The sequence below is a fragment of the Chiloscyllium plagiosum genome, chromosome 2 (assembly GCF_004010195.1).
Source record: "Chiloscyllium plagiosum isolate BGI_BamShark_2017 chromosome 2, ASM401019v2, whole genome shotgun sequence".
Lineage (NCBI taxonomy): Eukaryota > Metazoa > Chordata > Chondrichthyes > Orectolobiformes > Hemiscylliidae > Chiloscyllium > Chiloscyllium plagiosum.
In genome coordinates this window covers 75,823,735-75,844,782 of record NC_057711.1, presented here as the reverse complement: position 1 = coordinate 75,844,782, position 21,048 = coordinate 75,823,735, and the positions used below count along the sequence as shown (strand labels likewise).

The window sequence follows — 21,048 nt, the reverse complement described above, 5'->3', positions numbered from 1 at the left end:
CTATTTATCCTTTCTATGCCCCTCATGATTTTATAAACCTCTATAAGGTTACCTATCAGCCTCCGACACTCCTGGGAAAACAGCCCCTGCCTATTCAGCCTCTCTCTATAGCTCAAATCCTCCAACCCTGGCAACATCCTTTAAAATCTTTTCTGAACCCTTTCAATTTTCACACCATCTTTCCGATAGGAAGAAGACCAGATTTGTACACAATATTCCAACAGTGGCCTAACCAATGTTTTTTATAGCCACAACATGACCTCCCAACTCCTGTACTCAACACTCAGACTAATAAAGGAAAGCATACCAAACAACTTCTTCACTATCCTATCTAGCTGCGACTCCACTTTCAAGGAGCTCTGAACCTGCACTCCAAAGTCTCTTTGTTCAGCAGCACTCCCTTGGACATTACCATTAAATGTATAAATCCTGCCAAGATTTGCTTTCCCAAAATGCAGTACCTCACATTTATCTAAATTAGACTCCATCTGCCACATCTCAGCCTATTGATCCATCTGATCAAGATCCTGATGCAATCTGAGGTAACCTTCTTCATTGTCCACTGAACTTGGTGTCATCTGCGAACCTACTAACTATACCTCTTTTACTCACATCCAAATCGTTTATATAAATGACAAAAGGTAGTGGACCCAGCACCGGTCCTTGTGGCACTCCACTGGTCACAGGCCTTCAGTGTGGAAAACAACTCTCCACCACCACCTTCTGTCTTCTACCTTTGAGCCAGTTTGTGAAGTCGGTGCAGGAGAGAGAGAGAGAAAGAAACCCACAATTCTAACTGATACAACAGTGAACCTGCACAGTTACTGCCTTTGCTGTTTGAATTCATGTATCACTGGACATCGGAGTGCGTCTGGGAAAATTAACGAACAGTGAAATTCACAACTAATCTTGCAGGAACCTGTTTGGGAGAGGTCACAGCACAGAAACAGATAGATGAATATTTTAAGTGTGGCCTTACAGTAAGTCTGCAGTAGTGAATAGAGTGGGTTCTTTCTTGATTATATGTTATATTGAGATATGTCTCTTAATTAAATTTAAAAATATAAGCTGTAAGTATTAATTTAACCTAGAGTAGTGTTTTGTAGAGGAATAAGACAGTGCTATTTTCTGGGTCTGTAGATTGAAAGAAGCAAGAAATGGCCTTTAGTAGAGTGATATGCTCTTCTTGTTGGATGTGGGAGTTTAGAGAGAGTTCACATGTTACTGAGATTTATATCTGGTCCTTGAATCACTGGCGGTGGCAATCCGAAAGGACCCTGAAATAATGGCACCAAATGTGGGAGTTGGGGAACACAAAATCACTCTCTATGCGGACGATGTCCTTTTGTTTTTGGCAAACCCGGAAAAGTCCATACCCCGGCTAATACAAAAAGTTAAATTATTCGGCAGCTTTTCGGGATACAGGATAAATTTCACAAAACCGGAAGTCATGCTCAAAGATGGATTGATGAAAGTACCGAGGCTGGAGGACGGAATGGATTTTCCTTTCAGATGGTCACAGAAAGGTTTTCTCTATCTGTGAATTTTTATTAGCCTTTACTTCCGGCAGCTGTACGGAGCCAACTTTATGCAGCTGTTCAAGAGAATAAAGCAGGACTTGCAGAGATGGGAGGGACTACCCATATCATGGCTAGGCCATATAGCCTTGATTAAAATGAATGTTCTTCCTTGGTTCCTCTATGAGGATGCTCCCGTTGTTCTTATCCAAACAGGTGCTGCGGCAGTTTGTGGGATGGCTTGGATCATTTATTTGGTGCCATAGGTGCACCCTAATTAAATTTACCAAGTTGAAACTTCTGCGGGATATTGGAGGGGTGGACTTCCCAGATCTGAAGAGATACCAAATAGGCACCCTGTTGTCATATATAGGCGAATGGGCGAGCAGTGACCCAAAGTCGATATGCCTTGATGTGGAGGCCTCGCAGGCGAGATGTCCCCTCAGAAAGTTACTGTTCATGGATAAGATGAAGTCTATAGTTGAGCACTGAGAGAGTCCAATTATCATAAATATGGTGAAAGCATGGAGGATAATGCGGCAGGGTGAGGGCAGTTTGCTTAAGACTTTGCTGTTCAACCCGTTAGTGCAAGCCCCAGGATTTAGACCAGGGTCAATGGATTCTGGCTTCAGACCATTGGAGGGTAAAGGAATCTCCTGTCTGGGATGTTTATTTGAGGGAGAGGTCTTGATGTCTTTCAGCCATTTAGGTTAGAAATATGGATTCCCTAATAGGGATCTTTTCCTATATTTCCAGGTTAGAGATTACGTACAGAAGAAGACTATACTCTTGGCCCAGCCCTACAAGTCAGCTCCAATGTAGGGGCACTCTCCCAGTTAGTACCATATATCATCTGCAGAGAGGGAATGCCTTGGGGGATAAGAAAATTTCAATAAGGCACAAGCGAGGCAATTGAAGATCCTCCCAGGGCCCATACGGCGCCAGAGAGGTTAGCAAAGTTTAAGAAAGGATCTTCACAAAATGTCCCAAATGTAAAAACAGTATTAGCACCCTTACACATTGCTTTTGGTCCTCTTACAAGATCTGCGGATACTGGGGGGCCATTATGAATGAGCTGGAGAGGATCTTGGGAATGGAAGTTATGGAGGATTCCTCCTTTTAGGACTACCAAATCTTCTGTTTTTGGGTGAGCACAGGAATTGGTTATTCAATATTCTTATACGCTGTGCGAGGAAGAATATCCTTATGAATTGGATATTAGAAAGGCCTCCAGGTCTTGCAGGGTGGCACAGACTTGTGATGGAGCACCTCCCTCAAGATTACACTGTTGGAATATTGCGTACAATTCTGGTCTCCTTCCTATCGGAAAGATGTTGTGAAACTTGAAAGGGTTCAGAAAAGATTTACAAGGATGTTGCCAGGGTTGGAGGATTTGAGCTATAGGGAGAGGCTGAACAGGCTGGGGCTGTTTTCCCTGGCGCGTCAGAGGCTGAGGAGTGATCTTATAGAGGCTTACAAAATTGTGAGGGGCATGGATTGGGTAAATGGACAAAGTCTTTTCCCTGGAGCCGGGGAGTCCAGAACTAGAGGGCATAGGTTTAGGGTGAGAGGGGAAAGATATAAAAAAGACCTAAGGGGCAACGTTTTGACACAGGGTGGTACGAGAATGGAATGACCTGCCAGAGGAAGTGGTGGAGGCTGGTACAAATGCAACATTTAAGAGGCATTTGGATGCTAAATGAATAGGAAGGGTTTGGAGGTTCTAGCAGGTGGGACTAGATTGGGTTGGGATATCTCGTCGGCATGGACTGGTTGGACCGAAGGGTCTGTTTCCATGCTGTACATCTCTATGACTTTATGACTCTAAGTATGGTGCACCACGGAACGGAGCAATTTTATTTGACATGGCGGCCCTTTCTAAATTCCATAGACATGGATCTGTCTGCAGTACTGATTAGGGCCTCTATATAGCCAGGAGAGCCATATGTGGTGAAAACAATGACTGCAGATGCTGGAAACCAGATTCTGGATTAGTGGTGCTGGAAGAGCACAGCAATTCAGGCAGCATCCGAGGACAGACAAAATCGATGTTTCAGGCAAAAGACCTTCATCAGGAATGTGGTCCAGGGACCCTGGGATGGGGTGGGGGCTAGTAAATACGGATATAATAACAGTTGCTCCCATGGTTGGAACCCTTTTTAGAGATGCGCCAATTGGATTAATGTAATATAGTACAGTATAGTGTAATTTAATTTAATGTTATTTTATTTTATTTGAGTTTATGCTAATTTGGTTAAAGTTAAATAAATATGAGACAACTGTATCTTGAAGAATAGTAGGCAGTTTATTGTCAATGTTACTGTGATATATTAGTACAATATTGTTTCGACTTTTCTTTACTTGTGTACTTTTTATAACTTTTTGGTTTGTTTTCTTGGAAAAGAGTGAAAACATTTTTCAATAAATACATACATTTAAAACAAATCATGAGGGGCCTAAAGAGACTAAATCGTGAGCTTGACAGGACAGTTTGAAGCTTTGAATTGTTGAAAGTTTAGGAATAGTGCTTTGCTGATGCTATCAGCTTCCAGAAGTGAAGAGAAAATTAACAGTGGATTCATTGGAAAAGGACTTGAGAGACATTTAAAGTGTTTTGGAAAAGAAGCAAATATGAGTTTAGAGAAAAAGCTTTTTCACACAGGAAGTGGTCCATAGTCTGGAAGTGTGGTGAGGCAAGTTTAATTAAGTTATTCAAGAGGACATTGATGATTATTTAAATAGAAACAGTTAGCACAGTAATAGGGATATGGCAGGAAATTGGAATTTAATCAGTGTGAGTCTCCTGCCTGTAACTGTTCTGTGAGAACGCTTGCAGTTTCTTTTCTCCTTCGATTTCTCCAACTCTTTTTGATCTCCCTTCTGCCATTCTACAGATTTCCAGCATCTGCAGTCATTGTTTTTACCTACAGATTTGAAATGTTGTACCAGGACGTAATATTCCTTCAGTCGTCTGAATAAGAACAGGTTTAACTCTTGACTCCGTTTATGCTCTAAATAAAATGATGATAATATTGGAATTCAAATCAGCAAGCTTCTGCTGGAAATGAATATAGCTCTAAAATACAACTAATAAAAATGTAGATATGTGTGTGCATCAACACCTGTCACATTAATATTTTGTTACATCAGTGAGCATGTTCATTTTAAGGGCAGTCGTTTCTCATCAGGCACAATTATTTTTTAGTTATCACAGCTTTGGATATGGAAGCAATGATGAATTCAGTTTATGCCTGGATAGAGAACATACCTGATGTACATCCTGAACAAGCATTTCCAGATTTATCAGTGAACAAAGTCAACATCCTAATAGTGGAAGGTTTCCTCCTTTACAATTATAGGTATGTTTGCTGGAACTTGAAAAAGTTCAGTTGGTTCCAATGTGTAATTATTTGTCTTATATTTTTACTAAGTTATTATGTAGGACCTATGGATTAACTGGGGGCTGTAAGGAAATTATTGAACTCTTTAAAGTCTTGCTAGCGGCTATGCATAAAATATGTTGCATGAACTGGTTTAGCAACAACAGTGTGCAGTGCAAGTTCAGTTTTCCTCACTCTTCTCAATTGCTAAGGCCCAAAAGTAAATGAATGCAAGAAAGTGGATATTTTTCTAAATTCTACCATTCCCATTCAAATTAACTCAGAACTGATTGTTTCAGTAGACCTTTATCAGTTTAGATAGGGATGTTGTATAACCTGTATTCAGTCACTATATATATGTAAGAATGTATCTTGCTGTATAGTGCTTTACATACCGATATATGTTTTTAGGCCCTTAAATGATGTTTTTAATCTACGTTACTATCTGTCCATTCCATATGAAGAATGTAAGAGAAGAAGATGGTAAGAACGGATTTAAATTATTTTAAACTGGTTATTATCATCAAATGATCGAATTTGATGTAAACAGAATCTTTCTATTTAGTTTAAGAATCTATGATCCACCAGATCCACCTGGCAACTTTGATGGACATGTATGGCCAATGTACCTCAAAAATAGAAAGGAAATGGAAGAGAAAGTGTCTGACATAAGTACATTTTTTCACTTTCATTTACATTTGTAGTTATTTTATGACTTAAGCATGATTCATTCTTGTGAAGGACAATTGATAGCCAGAATGCCTCCAATTTTAATTTTAAAGTACTTATACTGCCAATCAGAATTTTCGAAATAATATTTTTAAAAATGATTAAAGCAATCTTTCAACTAAATTGATATATATATACATGTTTAAAAATTCTTATAAAAACAAAACATTATAAAGAATGAATTTACATAAACCTAATTCTATCCTCAGCTGTAATTGTTATGATGAACACAAACTAGGGTAAGATTTTTCTGAAGGACTCTCAAAGCAGAAATCGGGGAAATCTCAATTCTGTAAATTAATTCCAATAAAGAAGCCCTCATCTGCCAAAATTTCATTCTGGCGAAGTGAAAGTGGAATGGAATCAGTTCTCAAGCTCTCTGGGGTCAGGCACAAAGATGCAACAGAGGCAGATGGATGGCAAGGCTGGTGTACTCAAAGATCTGTGTCTGTTTACTAGGCAATAAACTCAGTTGTAATCATTATGATCATCCCTTAAACCTTACCCTTTACCTCCTCTGAACCTCCACCTAACCCCCACGTTCCCCCCGAATGTCCCCCTGCCACAGGCCCTCTTATCCCCAAGACCTTTGGTCTCTTTTGCCTCCTCCATGTTCCTTCATATCCTTGCTGACCCTCATCTCTCCCATACCATTTTCATGTCACATATGCATCCTCCCTCACCCACTCCCAGTATCCAGAACAGAACCAATGAACCACTAACAAGTCTTTGAAATGATCCTGTACATAAAATAAAGACTTTGAAAACTGAAAAAAAAAACTGCTGAGCTTACAATCTGTTATAAGTATGAATTAAAAAAGCACAAATTCAGTATTCTCATTTATTCTCTTCTCATAAAGCTGTCAATCAATTACAGCATTCATAGTCTAATATCAGAAGTTTGTCTCCAGTTTGCACTTGTTAATCTTATGTAGATAACACACAAACTAGATCAAATTTTACTGATTAAAATATATGAGAGTTTAGGAGGTGTAAAGTGGAGAGAAGTTCTGACATTGATAACATTTGATTGATTGTTATGAGAAAAAAGAGAAGCAATAAATTCCATTTTTTTTTAAATTGGTGACTCAAGACTAGGATTTTCTGTGGTTTACAATTCCTCAGAGAGACTGTGCATCTTTCCTGCTTATTGAAGGGGTCTACCTGCACCAAAATTGTAGAGACGTCTGAACCATACATTCCATAATGGAGCCAGGAAAGGCAAGATAGCTGCATATGGGCTGAGTCTTCATACTCATATCTCACACCAGTAAAACTTGCTAGAACAGGAATGGAACTTCCAGAATTGGAACCTACCCATCATTTTCAAATGCCTCCTAAATATCCAGACTTATTGGAAATGTGGGACATGAAATGTTTTGATGTGTGAAAATAATTTATTTTTTTTCAGTAATTAATAAGTAATTTGTGATATATTTATGTTATTTATCATATTAGATGCTCATTTCACATTTGGCACCTCCTGTTTTTTCGAGGCTTTTGGCATTTGTAATATTTTGTATATTTTTGGCTCATGTTTATGAGAAATTACTGTAACTAAAAATTACAGATTTGGTCATCAGAAGCATCAAATGATGCAAGTATATTTTTTTGTCTCAGTCTACTTGGACGGAACAAAACCCCCAGAGGACCTGTTCGTACAAGTGCATGAAGAAATTTTAAGACAAGTTCAGAAACTCCAAGGTCAGTTTTTTTCTTGTGGTTCCTGCTTCTGTCTATAAAAAAAAAGAGGAGACACAAGAGAAGCTAAGTGTTTTAATTTTGAAATGAGTACAGCAGCAAGACCTAGGTTTTGTCCACAGAAACATTTGGAGGTAGGACAAGTTGATAAAACTGATAGATAAACACATGGGATCTTTGACTATATAAACAGAGGCATAGAATACAGTAATAGTGAAATAATACAAATAATTTATTAAGTCATTGGTCAGCCATTAGGCTGGGGCTGTTTTCCCTGGAGCGTCGGAGGCTGAGGGGTGACCTTAGAGAGGTTTACAAAATTATGAGGGGCATGGATAGGGTAAATAGGCAAAGTCTTTTCCCTGGGGTCGGGGAGTCCAGAACTAGAGGGCATAGGTTTAGGGTGAGGGGGAAAGATCTAAAAGAGACCTAAGGGGCAACTTTTTCACACAGAGGGTGGTACGTGTATGGAATAAGCTGCCAGAGGAAGCTGTTACAATTGCAACATTTAAGAGGCATTTGGATGGGTATATGAATAGGAAGGGTTTGGAGGGATATGGGCTGGATGCTGGCAGGTGGGACTAGATTGGGTTGGGATATCTGGTTGGCATGGAAGGGTTGGACCAGAGGGTCTGTTTCCATGCTCTACATCTCTATGACTTTATGACTCTATAATTGAGTTCAATTCTGGATATCTCACTTTTAAGAAGGATTTGCAGGCCTTGGTACAGGGTCGGAGAGAATTAACTTGAATGGTACTAGTAATTTGGGACTTAACCTATTTGAAGAGATAGATAAACTGAGGTTTCTCTTCTTAAAATAAAGAAGATTAGGGGGACATTTACTGGTGTCAAAATGACTAAGTATTTTGATGGTGTAAATAAAGAAAAATATTTCCACTGGTCAAAGGACTCAAATTTAAGGTATTTAGTAAAAAAAAAACAGGGTGAAAAGTTTACGCTATATGTTTTAGAATGCATTGTCAGAAAAGAGGGTGGAATAATTCAACAATGATTATTAACAAATTTAGAAAGGAAGTCAATGAAGTTCTTGAAGGGAAAGTTTGCAGGGCTCCAGAGGAGGGCAGGAGGTTTTCAATAATTGGATAACTCTTTTAAAGAGCTGCTATTGCTACAATGGGCTATGAATAAAGGGAAAGATAACTTCTATCTTAGCTTTTAAAAATGACATTTTCTTCACCACTAGATTTTGGAATGACTTGAATAATGTGTATGCATCATCCATCTGGCTTTCAAAAAATATGTTGCCTGCACATCGTTCTAGGCAGAATGCTGTGACCAACATTATTTGCAAATGCTATTTACTATTTTAATACTAATAAGCTTCTCTCCTGCTGGCCTTATGTTTCTATCTATTTAAGCAGCTTGCTTTTATCAGTATTCCATACCACATGGTAGAAACTTGCTGCTTTGGGAGTGTAAAATCAACCTTTCTTTCACTGAATGTATCATAATAAATGGTTTTGTTGGTTGTGTCCTATTGATAGATGCTGACAAAATGACACAATCAAAACAGGATATTGAGAAATTGAAGATTCTAGTGGACAAATGACTTTCAGTACAGAGCTACAAATGAACTGAAGGAGATTTGGTGGAAATCCAGAAACTGCATTGGAATGTGAATAAACCAAGCTTTGCAACAATCTGTACGTTAAAATGTTACATTTGAACACCTCATTACTCTCAATTTCACGTCCTGTTGGTCAGTATAATCATGGTGGACCGAAGGGTCTGTTTCTATGCAATATGACTCTATGAACGTTTGTATGATTTTCCATCTTAGGTTCATACTAATCATTCAAATTCTCTATTTACCTGTATCAATAATTGTAAAGAAATCCAGCTATAATTAGAGGCTATAAGATACTATAATAGATTAGAAAATGCTTCTCCTATGTTTTAAGGATAAAAGCTGACTTCATCTGGTTTGGTAAAAATGTGTCTGGGAAAACTTGGTGCTCCTCCAATAGAACATCCTGTGTTTATATAAAAGAAAATACACAATAATCCAATGCTTATTGTGTTCATGTCCTAACACAAAGCAGTTTTCTGAAAACCATGAACATGATTATGGAAAGCATGATGGGTTAGCACAAATGATGCTGACTGGCAGTGTGCTTATGAGCTTCCTGCTGCTTCATTCTTCTGGTATGAAAATAGGAATCACTCAGGTGTTTTTCAGATAAGAGATTCACACCAGCACATGGTAAAGGTCTTGCTGCTATAATGTAACAATGATGCCTCTTCTCTTCATTAGGATAGAACTATCTCACTAAACACAGTACATTTCTTTCCATGTAAATGCTGTGTAAATGTTGGCAGATTTCATTAATAGCTGTAACATTTAGTAAACTTATATTCTCTGGAAGAAACAAAATTATACTTTATTTTCTGAGAACTGTCAATACTGTGATTAACTTCCCAATAAATGTGAAATGCATGTTCAGTTCTTCAATAACCTTCTGTATCATTTCAAAAATATATATTGTGTCATAGAGTCTTCCATTTCCAAACTCGAGAGCATTTTCGTACATGTTTCATTGGAGAGTTAAAGTATTGAGGAGAGATGTCTGGATACAAATATTCAGTTTTTAATAAGTTGTCTAACACTTGTTTAAAAAGGCTCTTTGGAGAACAGTAATATTCTCAGCTGATTCCTTCAGAGAGAGTTAATTAAGTTCTTCAGACCTGCCTAAGTGACAGAAGGATCTGTATTCTTAAACTTAAGTGAGAAAGATCATCTGAAGAACATGTGGGATCCAGAATAGTCCTAAGCGGAGTCTAGAATTATAATTCACTTTATAATCATCTGGCTTTTTGTTTTAGCCATTCTCTAATGAAGTAGATTGTGGTAGTTGTTCTTTGTCAATTACCTTTTTATGGCTCCAGATATGAATGGGCAATCTCCTGCATTACCCTATGTCAAGGAGTTCTTATAAGTTAATCACTTCAACTCCTGCTTGGTATTATCTTCCTCCTCACATAATCGAAATTTTAAAAATAATTCTTATTTTAATTTCTGAATATACTCTACAATTTCTACAAACTGTCGTCAGACCTCTGACATTCACTCCCTGGTCCAATCCTGTCCTGTTCAAAACTTCCAAGGACAATCCTCATATTTCTTGCCTCCTCAATGGCACTCCATAGCCCTGATTTGCAGTACTCCAATTTTTCTTGGCTGACATGATCAGATGGCATGCCTATCTCCATTGAACCCGAGGTTTTGTTTTTCCAAACCAATCACTTTTAAAGAGACATATTTTCCTCATTCAGACAGCAGTATTGTTATAAGACCTAACATCTTAGCTCTTAAGGGGGAGACAATTCAGAAATCTGAAGTGCAAAGGTATCTGGGAGTCCTAGTCCAGGGTTCTCATAAGGTAAACTTGCAGGCTAAGTCAGTAATTAGGAAGACAAATACAATGTTGTCGTTCATCTCAAGAGGACTAGAATATAAAAGCAAGAATGTACTTCTAAGGCTTCATAACACTCTGGTCAGACTACACTGAGAGTATCGTGAGCAATTTTGGGCCCCATACCTCAGGAAGGATGTATTGGCCCTGGAGGGGTTCCAACGGAGTTTCATGAGGATGATGCCAAGAATGAAAGGCTTTAACATATGAAGAACTTATGAGGACTCTGGGACTATACTTGATGGAGTTTAGAAGTATGAGGGGGCATCTGATCGAACCTTACAGAATACTGAATGGCCTGGACAGAGTGGACGTTGGGTAGATGTCTCCATTGGCAGGAGAGACGAGGACCCGAGGGCACAGCCTGAGAGTAAAAGAAAGACCTTTTAGGACGGAAACAAGGAGAAACTTCTTCAGCCAGAGTCATGAATCTGTGGGATTCATTGCCACAGAAAGCTGTAGAGGCCAGGTCATTGAATATATTTAAAACAGAGGTAGATAATTTCTTGATTGACAAGGGGATCAAAGATTACAGAGAGAAAGCAAGAAAATGGGATGAAAAGGCTTATCAGCCATGATTGAATGACCGAGCAGACTTGATGGGCTGCGAATTTCTGTTTCTATGATCTTATCGTCCCTTAATTATAACAATGTTCTGTGTTTGTAAAATCTTCCTTACTGTTCTATTGTAACACCATCATCTTGATAACTTATGATCTCTCAACCTTGATTAGTTTGTACAGTTTTGGATTAATTGTTACTTTGGTTCGACCTTCATCATGCAATTCTTATACCTATCATGTTATTCCAGCCATTTGTTTTGTCTCCAGCACCATTTTACTTTTGATTTTTTGTAATTATCTCTCAGCTGTAATTAATCGGATCAAAGGTCATCCCTTGCTATTCAGCTGTTGACACTTCACACACCATTTGTACTATCTTTTGACACTCTTAGTTACCTGGTATTATCTTGCAGTGATCTCTCAAATGATTATTCTGCACCTGTTTGCTTCCCTCCACTCCACCTGACGAAGGAGCAACATTCTGAAAGCTTCTAATTTCTAATAAACGCATTGCACGATAACCTGATGTCATGTGACTTCTGACTTTATCACTCCGGTCTAACACCGGCACCTTCACATCTGAATTATAGTGCCATAGCTTTACTGCAACCACAGTCAAATTCCTGCATCCTTGGAATAAATGTAGCGGATGTTATTATTTTAATAGAAACTAGCCATTCAGAATTACTTCTGTTCTCGTGAGGCATTTTTGTCAACTCCAATTTTTCTTCTCCAGCCTAAGTATTGACTTCCCAGTCCAGCTTCTCATTTTTCTCATGTTACACATTAAAATTTGACACCATCTTTCATCTTTTTATTTTCTCACAATGCAGCAACATTCAAGAATTTTCAGTCAAACTTTTTATTTATTTATTTTTATTTGTCCATTACACATGTCATTGGCCTCAGGTTGTAAGTTTGCTCCCTGAGCTGGAAGGTTTGTTTTCAGACGCTTTGTCACCATGCAAGGTAGCATCATCAGTGAACCTCCGGTGAAGTGCTGGTGTTATGTCCCACTTTCTATTTATGTGTCTTGGTCTCTGAAGGTGGGTGATATCATTTCTGGTTCTCTTCCTCAGAGGTTGGTAAATGGGGTCCAAATCGATGTATTTATTGATGGAGTTCCTGTTTAAATGTACCAACTATCCACCAAAAGACGGGACCCACTGACACTAGTATCTTTACGTACAGATGAAGAAGAAGGCCACTTTGCCTGGGACCACACATCCATCCTAGAATAGGGTAAACAGAGACACGCACAGGAATTCCTAGATGCCTGGCGAGAAAGCAGGATGTAACACTAGTGCTTCACCATATGCTCACTGATGATGTTATCTTATGCTTACCTTCTTATGCTTTCTTCTAGACTCCAGTCTAATATTTTATTACAATATTGCTTATTCTTTCCTAACCTAGATACCACAGCTCAGTCCTTATCCATGTCTTTTGCAATTTGCGATGAATTATTTAAACCACATATCACCTTTGGCCCAGTCCCAATTATATATTTAAACATTGACACCATCCTATTTCCAGCATAACGTTTTTGGATTTAGTTTTATAAATGAGGCTCTTGAAATGGCTACCTTGCAATTATTATTCAGTAATCACAATCATAGAATCCCCACATTACAGAAAAAGGCCGTACGGCCCATTGAGTGTTCACTGACCCTCTGAAGAGCATCCCACCCAGATCCAGACCCTTACCCAATTGCCGTAATCTTGCATTTACAATGGCTACGCCACCTAGCGTGCACAAGCATATTGTCAGATTTTTGTAATACCTTGAAAAAATTATTATTGCTAAATTAATGACTATGTTTAACTTGATAGCAAAAAATTGCTATAACTGCAATAGGACATAAAAACAATTATCTTGTTTGTTAAGAAGACAACATTTTACACTCAGTTTGTCGCAAGGTTTGTAGCTCAGGTTGAGGTTTAGGGTGTAGGTTTGCTCGCTGAGCTGTAGGTTTGATATCCAGACGTTTCATTACCTGGCCTAGGTAACATCATCAGTGGCGGCCTCCAGGTGAAGCGAAGCTGTTGTCTCCTGCTTTCTATTTATATCTTTCTCTTGGATGGGGTTCCTGGGGTTTGTGGTGATGTCATTTCCTGTTCCTTTTCTGAGGGGTTGATAGATGGCATCTAGATCTATGTGCTTGTTTATGGCATTGTGGTTGGAGTGGCAGGCCTCTAGGAATTCTCTGGCATGTCTTTGATTAACCTGTCCCAGGATAGATGTGTTGTCCCTGTCAAATGGTGGTTTTTTTTTGGGTTTTTTTCATCCGTGTGTAGGGCTATGAGGGAGAGGGGGTCTCATAGCCCTACATGCCTGTGCCCGAAACGTCGAATCTCCTGTTCCCTGGATGCTGCCTGACCTGCTGTGCTGTTCCAGCAATAAAGTTTCAACTTTGGGGCTATGAGGGAGAGGGGGTCTCATAGCCCTACACGCGGATGAAAGAAACCATCATTTCGGCCTGTGCCCGAAACGTCGAATCTCCTGTTCCCTGGATGCTGCCTGACCTGCTGTGCTGTTCCAGCAATAAAGTTTCAACTTTGATCTCCAGCATCTGCAGACCTCACTTTCTCCTCCATTGATGGTCATCAAGAAGGACTTAATGTAGCCCAACAGCAGCTACTGTTCTTGGTTGACTTCCTTCCAGCTGCAAATCTGAGCCAATTTGCTTTTTTCAAGATGATGCCAGCACAATAGGTAGTGTTTAGGCTGATCAGAGTCTATATGTTCCAGGCAAGCAGCATCATTTTCTCTATGTACTTGTCTTTTTTTTTGTTCCTTTCTTCTTCATCTTCAAGGATGGTGTAGTGTTGGAAAGGCGGTAGCTGCAGTGTTGGCGCCATGGATCTGGACTTGCAGCGGTGGGCCCAGACACTGGACTCCTTGCAGTGTTGGTGAGACAGCAGTGGCAGCAGAGCCGAGGTCTCCTGAGATATTGGCGTTGTCATTGCTGTTTATGGAGTGGGACTTCTTGAGGATCAGAACACCTTGCAGAGACCTTGAAGAAGCTCTGAAGCTGTGTTTGATACTCCAGTTTGAACTGAATGTGAAGTCTTATTTAAGTAATTTCTTTCTATTCTTATTGTAACTCAAATTGGAAATTTCATTCTCTGATCACCTGCATGTATGTGACAATGCATTTTTAGATTTAGCTTAGCATTCCTTTAAAAGACTGCATCCAACAATGCAGCACCCTCTTTGTACTATATTGGAGTGCTGATTCTGGAGTTGCTGTACATTCTTTTCACTTCCATTAACAAACTGCCTGGAATAAGCATCAGTACATATACAGTTGTTGAATTGCATTCAACAACTACATGCATGTGAATAGTGATTAGCCGTAGGCATTTCAAAGGTGTGTGAACTGGTAATGTTGATGATGAACCTCTTCAAATATGATGACATATAAAAAAGTTGTAGTATTAAGGGGAAAGGGCAGTGGAGTGGAACAATCTAAATTGCCCCTGGAGAGAGCTGATGCAATCTTGATTGGTTAGATGACTGCCTTCTATGATGAGGTGATAAACAACGTTGACCAAAATCAAAAGGCATAGGTTTTAAGGAATACCTGAAAGGAACAAAGATAGATCGTGAAGTTTATGTAAGAACTTAGTATTTAGACCATGGCTACCAGTGGATCAGTGATTAAAATTGAAAATGCTTAAAGACACAACTGGAGAAACACAGAGTTTTTGGAGCATTGTAGGCTGAATGAAGCAACAGAGATAAAAATAATGAAGCCATGAAGGAATTTGAAAACATTTTGAGAATTTTAAAAATTGAGGCATTGCTCAACCAGGTACCAATGTAGGTCAGTGACCTCAGAGGGGGTTGGACAGACAAGGCTTGATAGAATTCAAAATATTTATTTTTAATTATAATGTACCATCGCCTAAAATGAAGCAAGCATAGAAGCCCTACAATGCAGAAGCATGTGCTTCCGCCCATCAAGTTCACAATGACCCTCTGAAGAACATCCCACTCAATCCAATGGGAAATCCACCCAACCTACATATCCCTGGACACTATTGGCAATTTAGGATGGCCAATCCACCTAACCTGCACATCTTTGGATGGTGGGAGGTAACTGGAGCACCCGGAGGAAACCCACACAGATACAGAGCTAAGGTGCAAACTCCACACACAGAGTCACCCGAGGATGGAATCAAGTCCAGGTCCCTAGCACTGTGAGGCAATGGTGTTAACCACTGGTTGAAAAGAGCAAATTCATATGGGCTAGCTAACTGCTCATTTATAATTGATGGACAGAAAATCTAAGGAGTCTTTGTTGTCATTAGAAAGTATGCAACAGTTGATATTCAGTGAACAGCTTTAAACCATCCTTTAAACTCCAGAGTCTTTTTCAATTATGCTGTGGATATGAAGGTAGCCAAAGGGAATTCTTGTGGCACAGCGATAGTGGGCCTGGAAGGTCTGGATTCAGTCCCACCTGTTTCAGAGATGTGTCATAAAATCTCGAAACAGGTTTACGAAGATAGCCTAATCTCAAAACCCATTCAGAGATGCTATGTATTGGAACTTATAATTGTAATATTTTAAGTTTGATACAGTTAATTTATTTCTGATCAGGAATAAAATGTGCAATATTGCACTTTACTATTGGAAAATAATTTGGTTTTAAATGCAGTGCATGATAGACTTAGGTTGCAGGAGGATCTACTGCTTCTCATTGATATTTGACAGCATTATCATCATCAAATTTCCAACCATCAATACATTGGAGTTACCATTGACAAGTAATTTATCTGGTCCAGTCATATCAAAGCTGTACAAACAAGACTAGGGCAGAGATGAAATCCTCTGCTTTGACTGGACCATGTCCTGACCTTGCAATTCAATCAACTTTAGAATCCAGACTTGCACAGGGAAGGGTCCACATTGCAATCAACATGTTTGGAACAGATGATTAATGAACTGTTGTGTTTTACTTGAACTGGATAGCACTCTGTTGTTCAGTTTCCAATGGGCAGCATAGAGATCAAATACCACCCAGTGAAGACAGATTGCAGTACATTAGAATGAGTTCCTAATCAATCTTGTTCTTTTACTTTCTAAGTTTTATTATGGTTTTCCTGACAATGCTCTATCTATATTTAGAATTCAGACCTTTCATAGATAATTGGTTGGTTTTTCTTGTGAGAAAATGGAAATGTTGATGTTGACAGAGGCTAAGTGGGACAACGTTGAGGGGAGTACAGGAGCAAAGGGACCTAAGGGTTTATGTGCATGATTCTCTGAAGGTGACCAAGCAAATTGAAACAGTTATTAAGAGGGATTATCGGATCCTTGGGTTTATAATTAGAGACAAAGAGTATAAAAACAAGGAACTGATACTGCAACTCCTAAAATCTCTGGTCAGACCACATTTGGAGTATTAGGTACCTTATTTATGGAAAAATGTTCAAGTCTTGGAGATAGTGAAAAGGAGATTTAGTAGAATGATAGCAGGAATGAGGGATTTTAGACATGAGAAAAGATTAGAGAAAATGGGCTTATTCTCCTTGGGGTAGATTAAAAGGTGAACTTATTGAGGTGTTCAAAATGATGAACAAATTTGTCAGGGAAAAGAAGGATATTCTGTTTACAATACATGGTGCATCCATAACTTGTGGTCACAATTTCAAGATTGTCGGCAGAGAATTAGGATTAAAATGAGGAGGAACTACTGAGAGAGTTGTTAGTATTTGGAATGCACTGCCTGTGAGAGTGGTGGAGGTGGATTTCATAGGAGGTTTCTAAAGACAGCTATTTCAAAATAATAATTTAGAGAACTATGGAAATAAAGCAGGGGAACAGAATTATCTGGGTAGCTCTTTTGGGAGCTGGTATAGACAAGGTGAGTTTAATGGCCTCCTTCTGTACTGTAAATTATATGATTCTTTGTAATGTCTGTCCACCATTATTAAAGCTCAACTCAGAACTACATTGAAAACACACAACTGATCCGGTGGAGTGTGGCTACAACATAGCACATGGGTAGGAAAAGACCATAACAGATCAGTTGGGGTTGCTGCCTATATGTAAGTTGTGTTGTAGGTCCAATGCTGAACTTCTCTAGCTTCCACCATAAACATATTAAAACAGCCAACCCCTACAAACAGGCTCCACGCATACTCAGGATCTGTTCAGATGGGGAGGAACGCGATACGATGTTCAACTCATCGATCGTCAGTTCCAACATGCCACAGCAAGAAACCATAATGACCTCCTCGGGAGACAGAGCTGAAAATGTGTTGCTGGAAAAGCGCAGCAGGTCAGGCAGCATCCAAGGAACAGGAAAATCTATGTTTCGGGCATACGTCCTGAAGAAGGGCTTATGCCCGAAACGTCGATTCTCCTGTTCCTTGGATGCTGCCTGACCTGCTGCGCTTTTCCAGCAACACATTTTCAGCTCTGATCTCCAGCATCTGCAGTCCTCACTTTCTCCTCAGGAGACAGACACAGGATGCAACCAATTGGGTATTCTTTGTTGTCCAGTAATTCTCGGGAGCCACGTTCTTTGCAGCCCGCAATGCATAACCGATGATGAGGAGCACCTTGCCAAGACCTTCTACTTCTCGCCTTTAAACAGCCACCAAACCTTAAACAGACCATTGTTCACAGCAAACTGTCCAACCTTCAGGACAACATCAACCACAATACCATGGCAATCACTGCAAGATATGTCAGAGTGTCAACATGGATAACACCATGACACGTGGGAACACCACCCACCACATACGCGGCAGGTACTCATTTGACTCGACCAAGGTTGTCTAGCTCATATGCTGCAGGCAAGAATGTCCCGAGGCATGGTACATTGGCGAGACCAAGCAGATGCTATGAAATGAATAAATGGACACCATACAATTACCAGCCAGGGATGTTCCCTTCCAGTCAGAGAATATTTCAGTGGTCAGGGACATTCAGCCTCGGATCTTTGGGTGACCCTCAGACGTGGTTGACGATACTCTCCACCGCATCTCCTCCACTTTCCGCTCCTCTGCCCTTGAACCCCACCCCTCCAATCGCCACTAGGACAGAACCCCATTGGTCCTCACCTACCACCCCACCAACCTCCAGATACATCGCATCATCCTTCGTCATTTCCGCCACCTCCAAACAGACCCCACCAACAAGGATATATTTCCCTCCCCTCCCCTATCAGCATTCCGGAAAGACCACTCCCTCTGCGACTCCCTCGTCAGGTCCACACCCCCCACCAACCCAACCTCCACTCCTGGCACCTTCCCCTGCAATCGCAAGAAATGCAAAACTTGGGCCCACACTTCCCCCCTCACTTCCCTCCAAGGCCCAAAGGGATCCTTCCATATCCGTCACAAATTCACCTGCACCTCCACACACATCATTTACTGCATCCGCTGCACCCGATGTGGGATGTGGCCTCCTCTACATTGGGGAGACAGGCCGCCTACTTGTGGAACGTTTCAGAGAACACCTCTGGGACACCCGCACCGACCAACCCAACCGACCCGTGGCTGAACACTTTAACTCCCCCTCCCACTCCGCCAAGGACATGCAGGTCCTTGGCCTCCTCCATCGACAGACCATGGCAACACGATGCCTTCTTCCACCTAGGAACCCTCCAACTACAAGGGATGAATGCAGATTTCTCCAGCTTTCTGATTTCCCCTCCCCCCACCTTATCTCAGTCCAAACCCTCGGACTCAGCACCGCCTTCTTGACCTGCAATCTTCTTCCCGACCTCTCCGCCCCCACCCCCTCTCCGGCCTATCACCCTCACCTTACCCAACGCCCCTCCCCCAAGTTCCTCCTCCCTACCTTTTATCTTAGCCTGCTTGGCACACCCTCCTCATTCCTGAAGAAGGGCTTATGCCTGAAATGTCGATCCTTCTGCTCCTTGGATGCTGCCTGACCTGCTGTGCTTTTCCAGCAACACATTTTTCAGCTCTGACCATCCTCCAAGGCAGACTTCAGGATACGCAACAACGTAGAGTCACCGAGCAGAGGCTGATAGCCAAGTTTGGTACCCATGAGGATGTCCTCAACCAGGACCTTGGACTGATGTCATACTACAGGTGACCTCACTACATTATACACTCTGTCTCTCTCTCTCTCTCTCACACACACACGCTCTTACATACTCATACACACAGACTCCCTCTCATACACACGCTCTCTCTCAGACACACACACATACATTTCTCACACTCACACCCATGCACACACCATCTCACAGGCTTATACTCCGTCACACTCATGCACACATTCTACAAAGCACGTACGAACACATAAACATATAATTCTATGGGGTGAATTTGCATTTGCAGAATTGGATTTGCAGATACATTCCATTTTGCTCAAAAAGCACACAATCTGCAGGCAGTCAATGCAGGCAGTCAATCCATGTAACATTTTATAAATTCCTACTTTGGAAATAGAACCAGTCTGACTCAAGATTAGGATACAGACAGATCCTAACCTCACACCTTTAATGCATTGTCTGAACTTAGGTGTCACCTTTTTTATAAAACCTTCAGTTATACCAAGAATGCGGCTTAAAAGAAGTTGTGGGATTTACATATTAATGAACCGAAACCTGCCACCCATTCTAAAAGATCAAAGACTTAACAGCAATCTAGGTTTGTGCAATATATCATTTCAGTTGCATGAAACTGATCTTTTGCTATAAATTCTGTCTTGTGATCCTGCTCCAGTTACCTGATGAAGAGCAATGCTCCAAAAGCTCGTAGTTCCAAATAAACCTGTTGGACTATAGCTTGGTGTTGTGTGATTTTTAACTTCATAAACAAGTTGCATTTTTTTGTCCTCATGAATTCTTAGGAAAATACAGAACTAAGCTATTGTCTATCCAAGAAAGAATCAACTTTGGAAGCTACAAGTGTAGTATGAAGAAGGAATCATAAATGGTTTAGGTTCGGAGGTGATGTCTGTGGACAAAGTATCAAACTTAGAAAAAAATGAAAGAAAACTAAGTAACAACCTGGAAAGAGACAGGTAGGGTGAGCCTTTGATAAGAGAAACAACAGACTACAACTTTTGCAGCTTGCTCTCTCTCCATGGATGCTACCTGACCTGCTGTGATCTCCAGTATTTGTTGTTTTCAGTACAGATTCCATCATCTGCAGTAATTTGTTACTACAACTTATGCATATCAGCATTAAATTTAATCTGACATTTTGTTTAGTTACTATGAATTTTGGCTGGATGCTTTAACTTTACTATCCCAATTAAATGGCTATCATTTGCAAATTTGACCAATCTGAATTTGAGTAAAAATTGTGAACAATCGTGGTCTCAACATGGAATCGTGGGACACCTAACTCAGTACTTCATCTCTACGTTGACCCCTTGTAATTACTGTCCATGGTTTCTACTTTTCAGCAATTTCATATTCATGTACAAGTTTTAGCCTAAATCCTCAAAGCTTTAAGTTTAAGCAGTGATTTTTGTGTGAAAATTCATCACAATCCTTTGGAAGTTTAAGTACAATAGTATTGTAGAACTTGCCTCAGTTTACATTTTTTTCCATTTCAAGGAATCCATGGGATTGGTCATGTTGCACCTTCTAAATGTGTTAAGTGCCATTATTGAGATACCTGTTCTGCAGAGACAAAAACAACCGCAGATACTGGAATCCAAAGTAGACAAACGGGAGGCTGGTAGAACACAGCAACCCAGGCAGCATCAGGAGGTGGAG

At 40.3% G+C, this 21,048-nt stretch overlaps 1 protein-coding gene across 2 annotated transcripts in view; it reads left to right on the top strand.

The window, feature by feature from the left end:
• LOC122561012 (nicotinamide riboside kinase 1-like) overlaps positions 1–9,805 on the top strand; it is a 49,429-nt gene extending 39,624 nt beyond the window's left edge. For both annotated transcript variants that reach the window (XM_043712283.1, XM_043712292.1), the window contains exons 6-10: positions 4,723–4,876; positions 5,309–5,380; positions 5,463–5,569; positions 7,247–7,330; positions 8,835–9,805. In XM_043712283.1, the coding sequence (XP_043568218.1) occupies positions 4,723–4,876; positions 5,309–5,380; positions 5,463–5,569; positions 7,247–7,330; positions 8,835–8,899 (482 nt within the window). In that variant the 3' untranslated portion in view covers positions 8,900–9,805. The remainder of the gene's footprint in view (positions 1–4,722; positions 4,877–5,308; positions 5,381–5,462; positions 5,570–7,246; positions 7,331–8,834) is intronic.
• Positions 9,806–21,048: the final 11,243 nt, after the last annotated feature.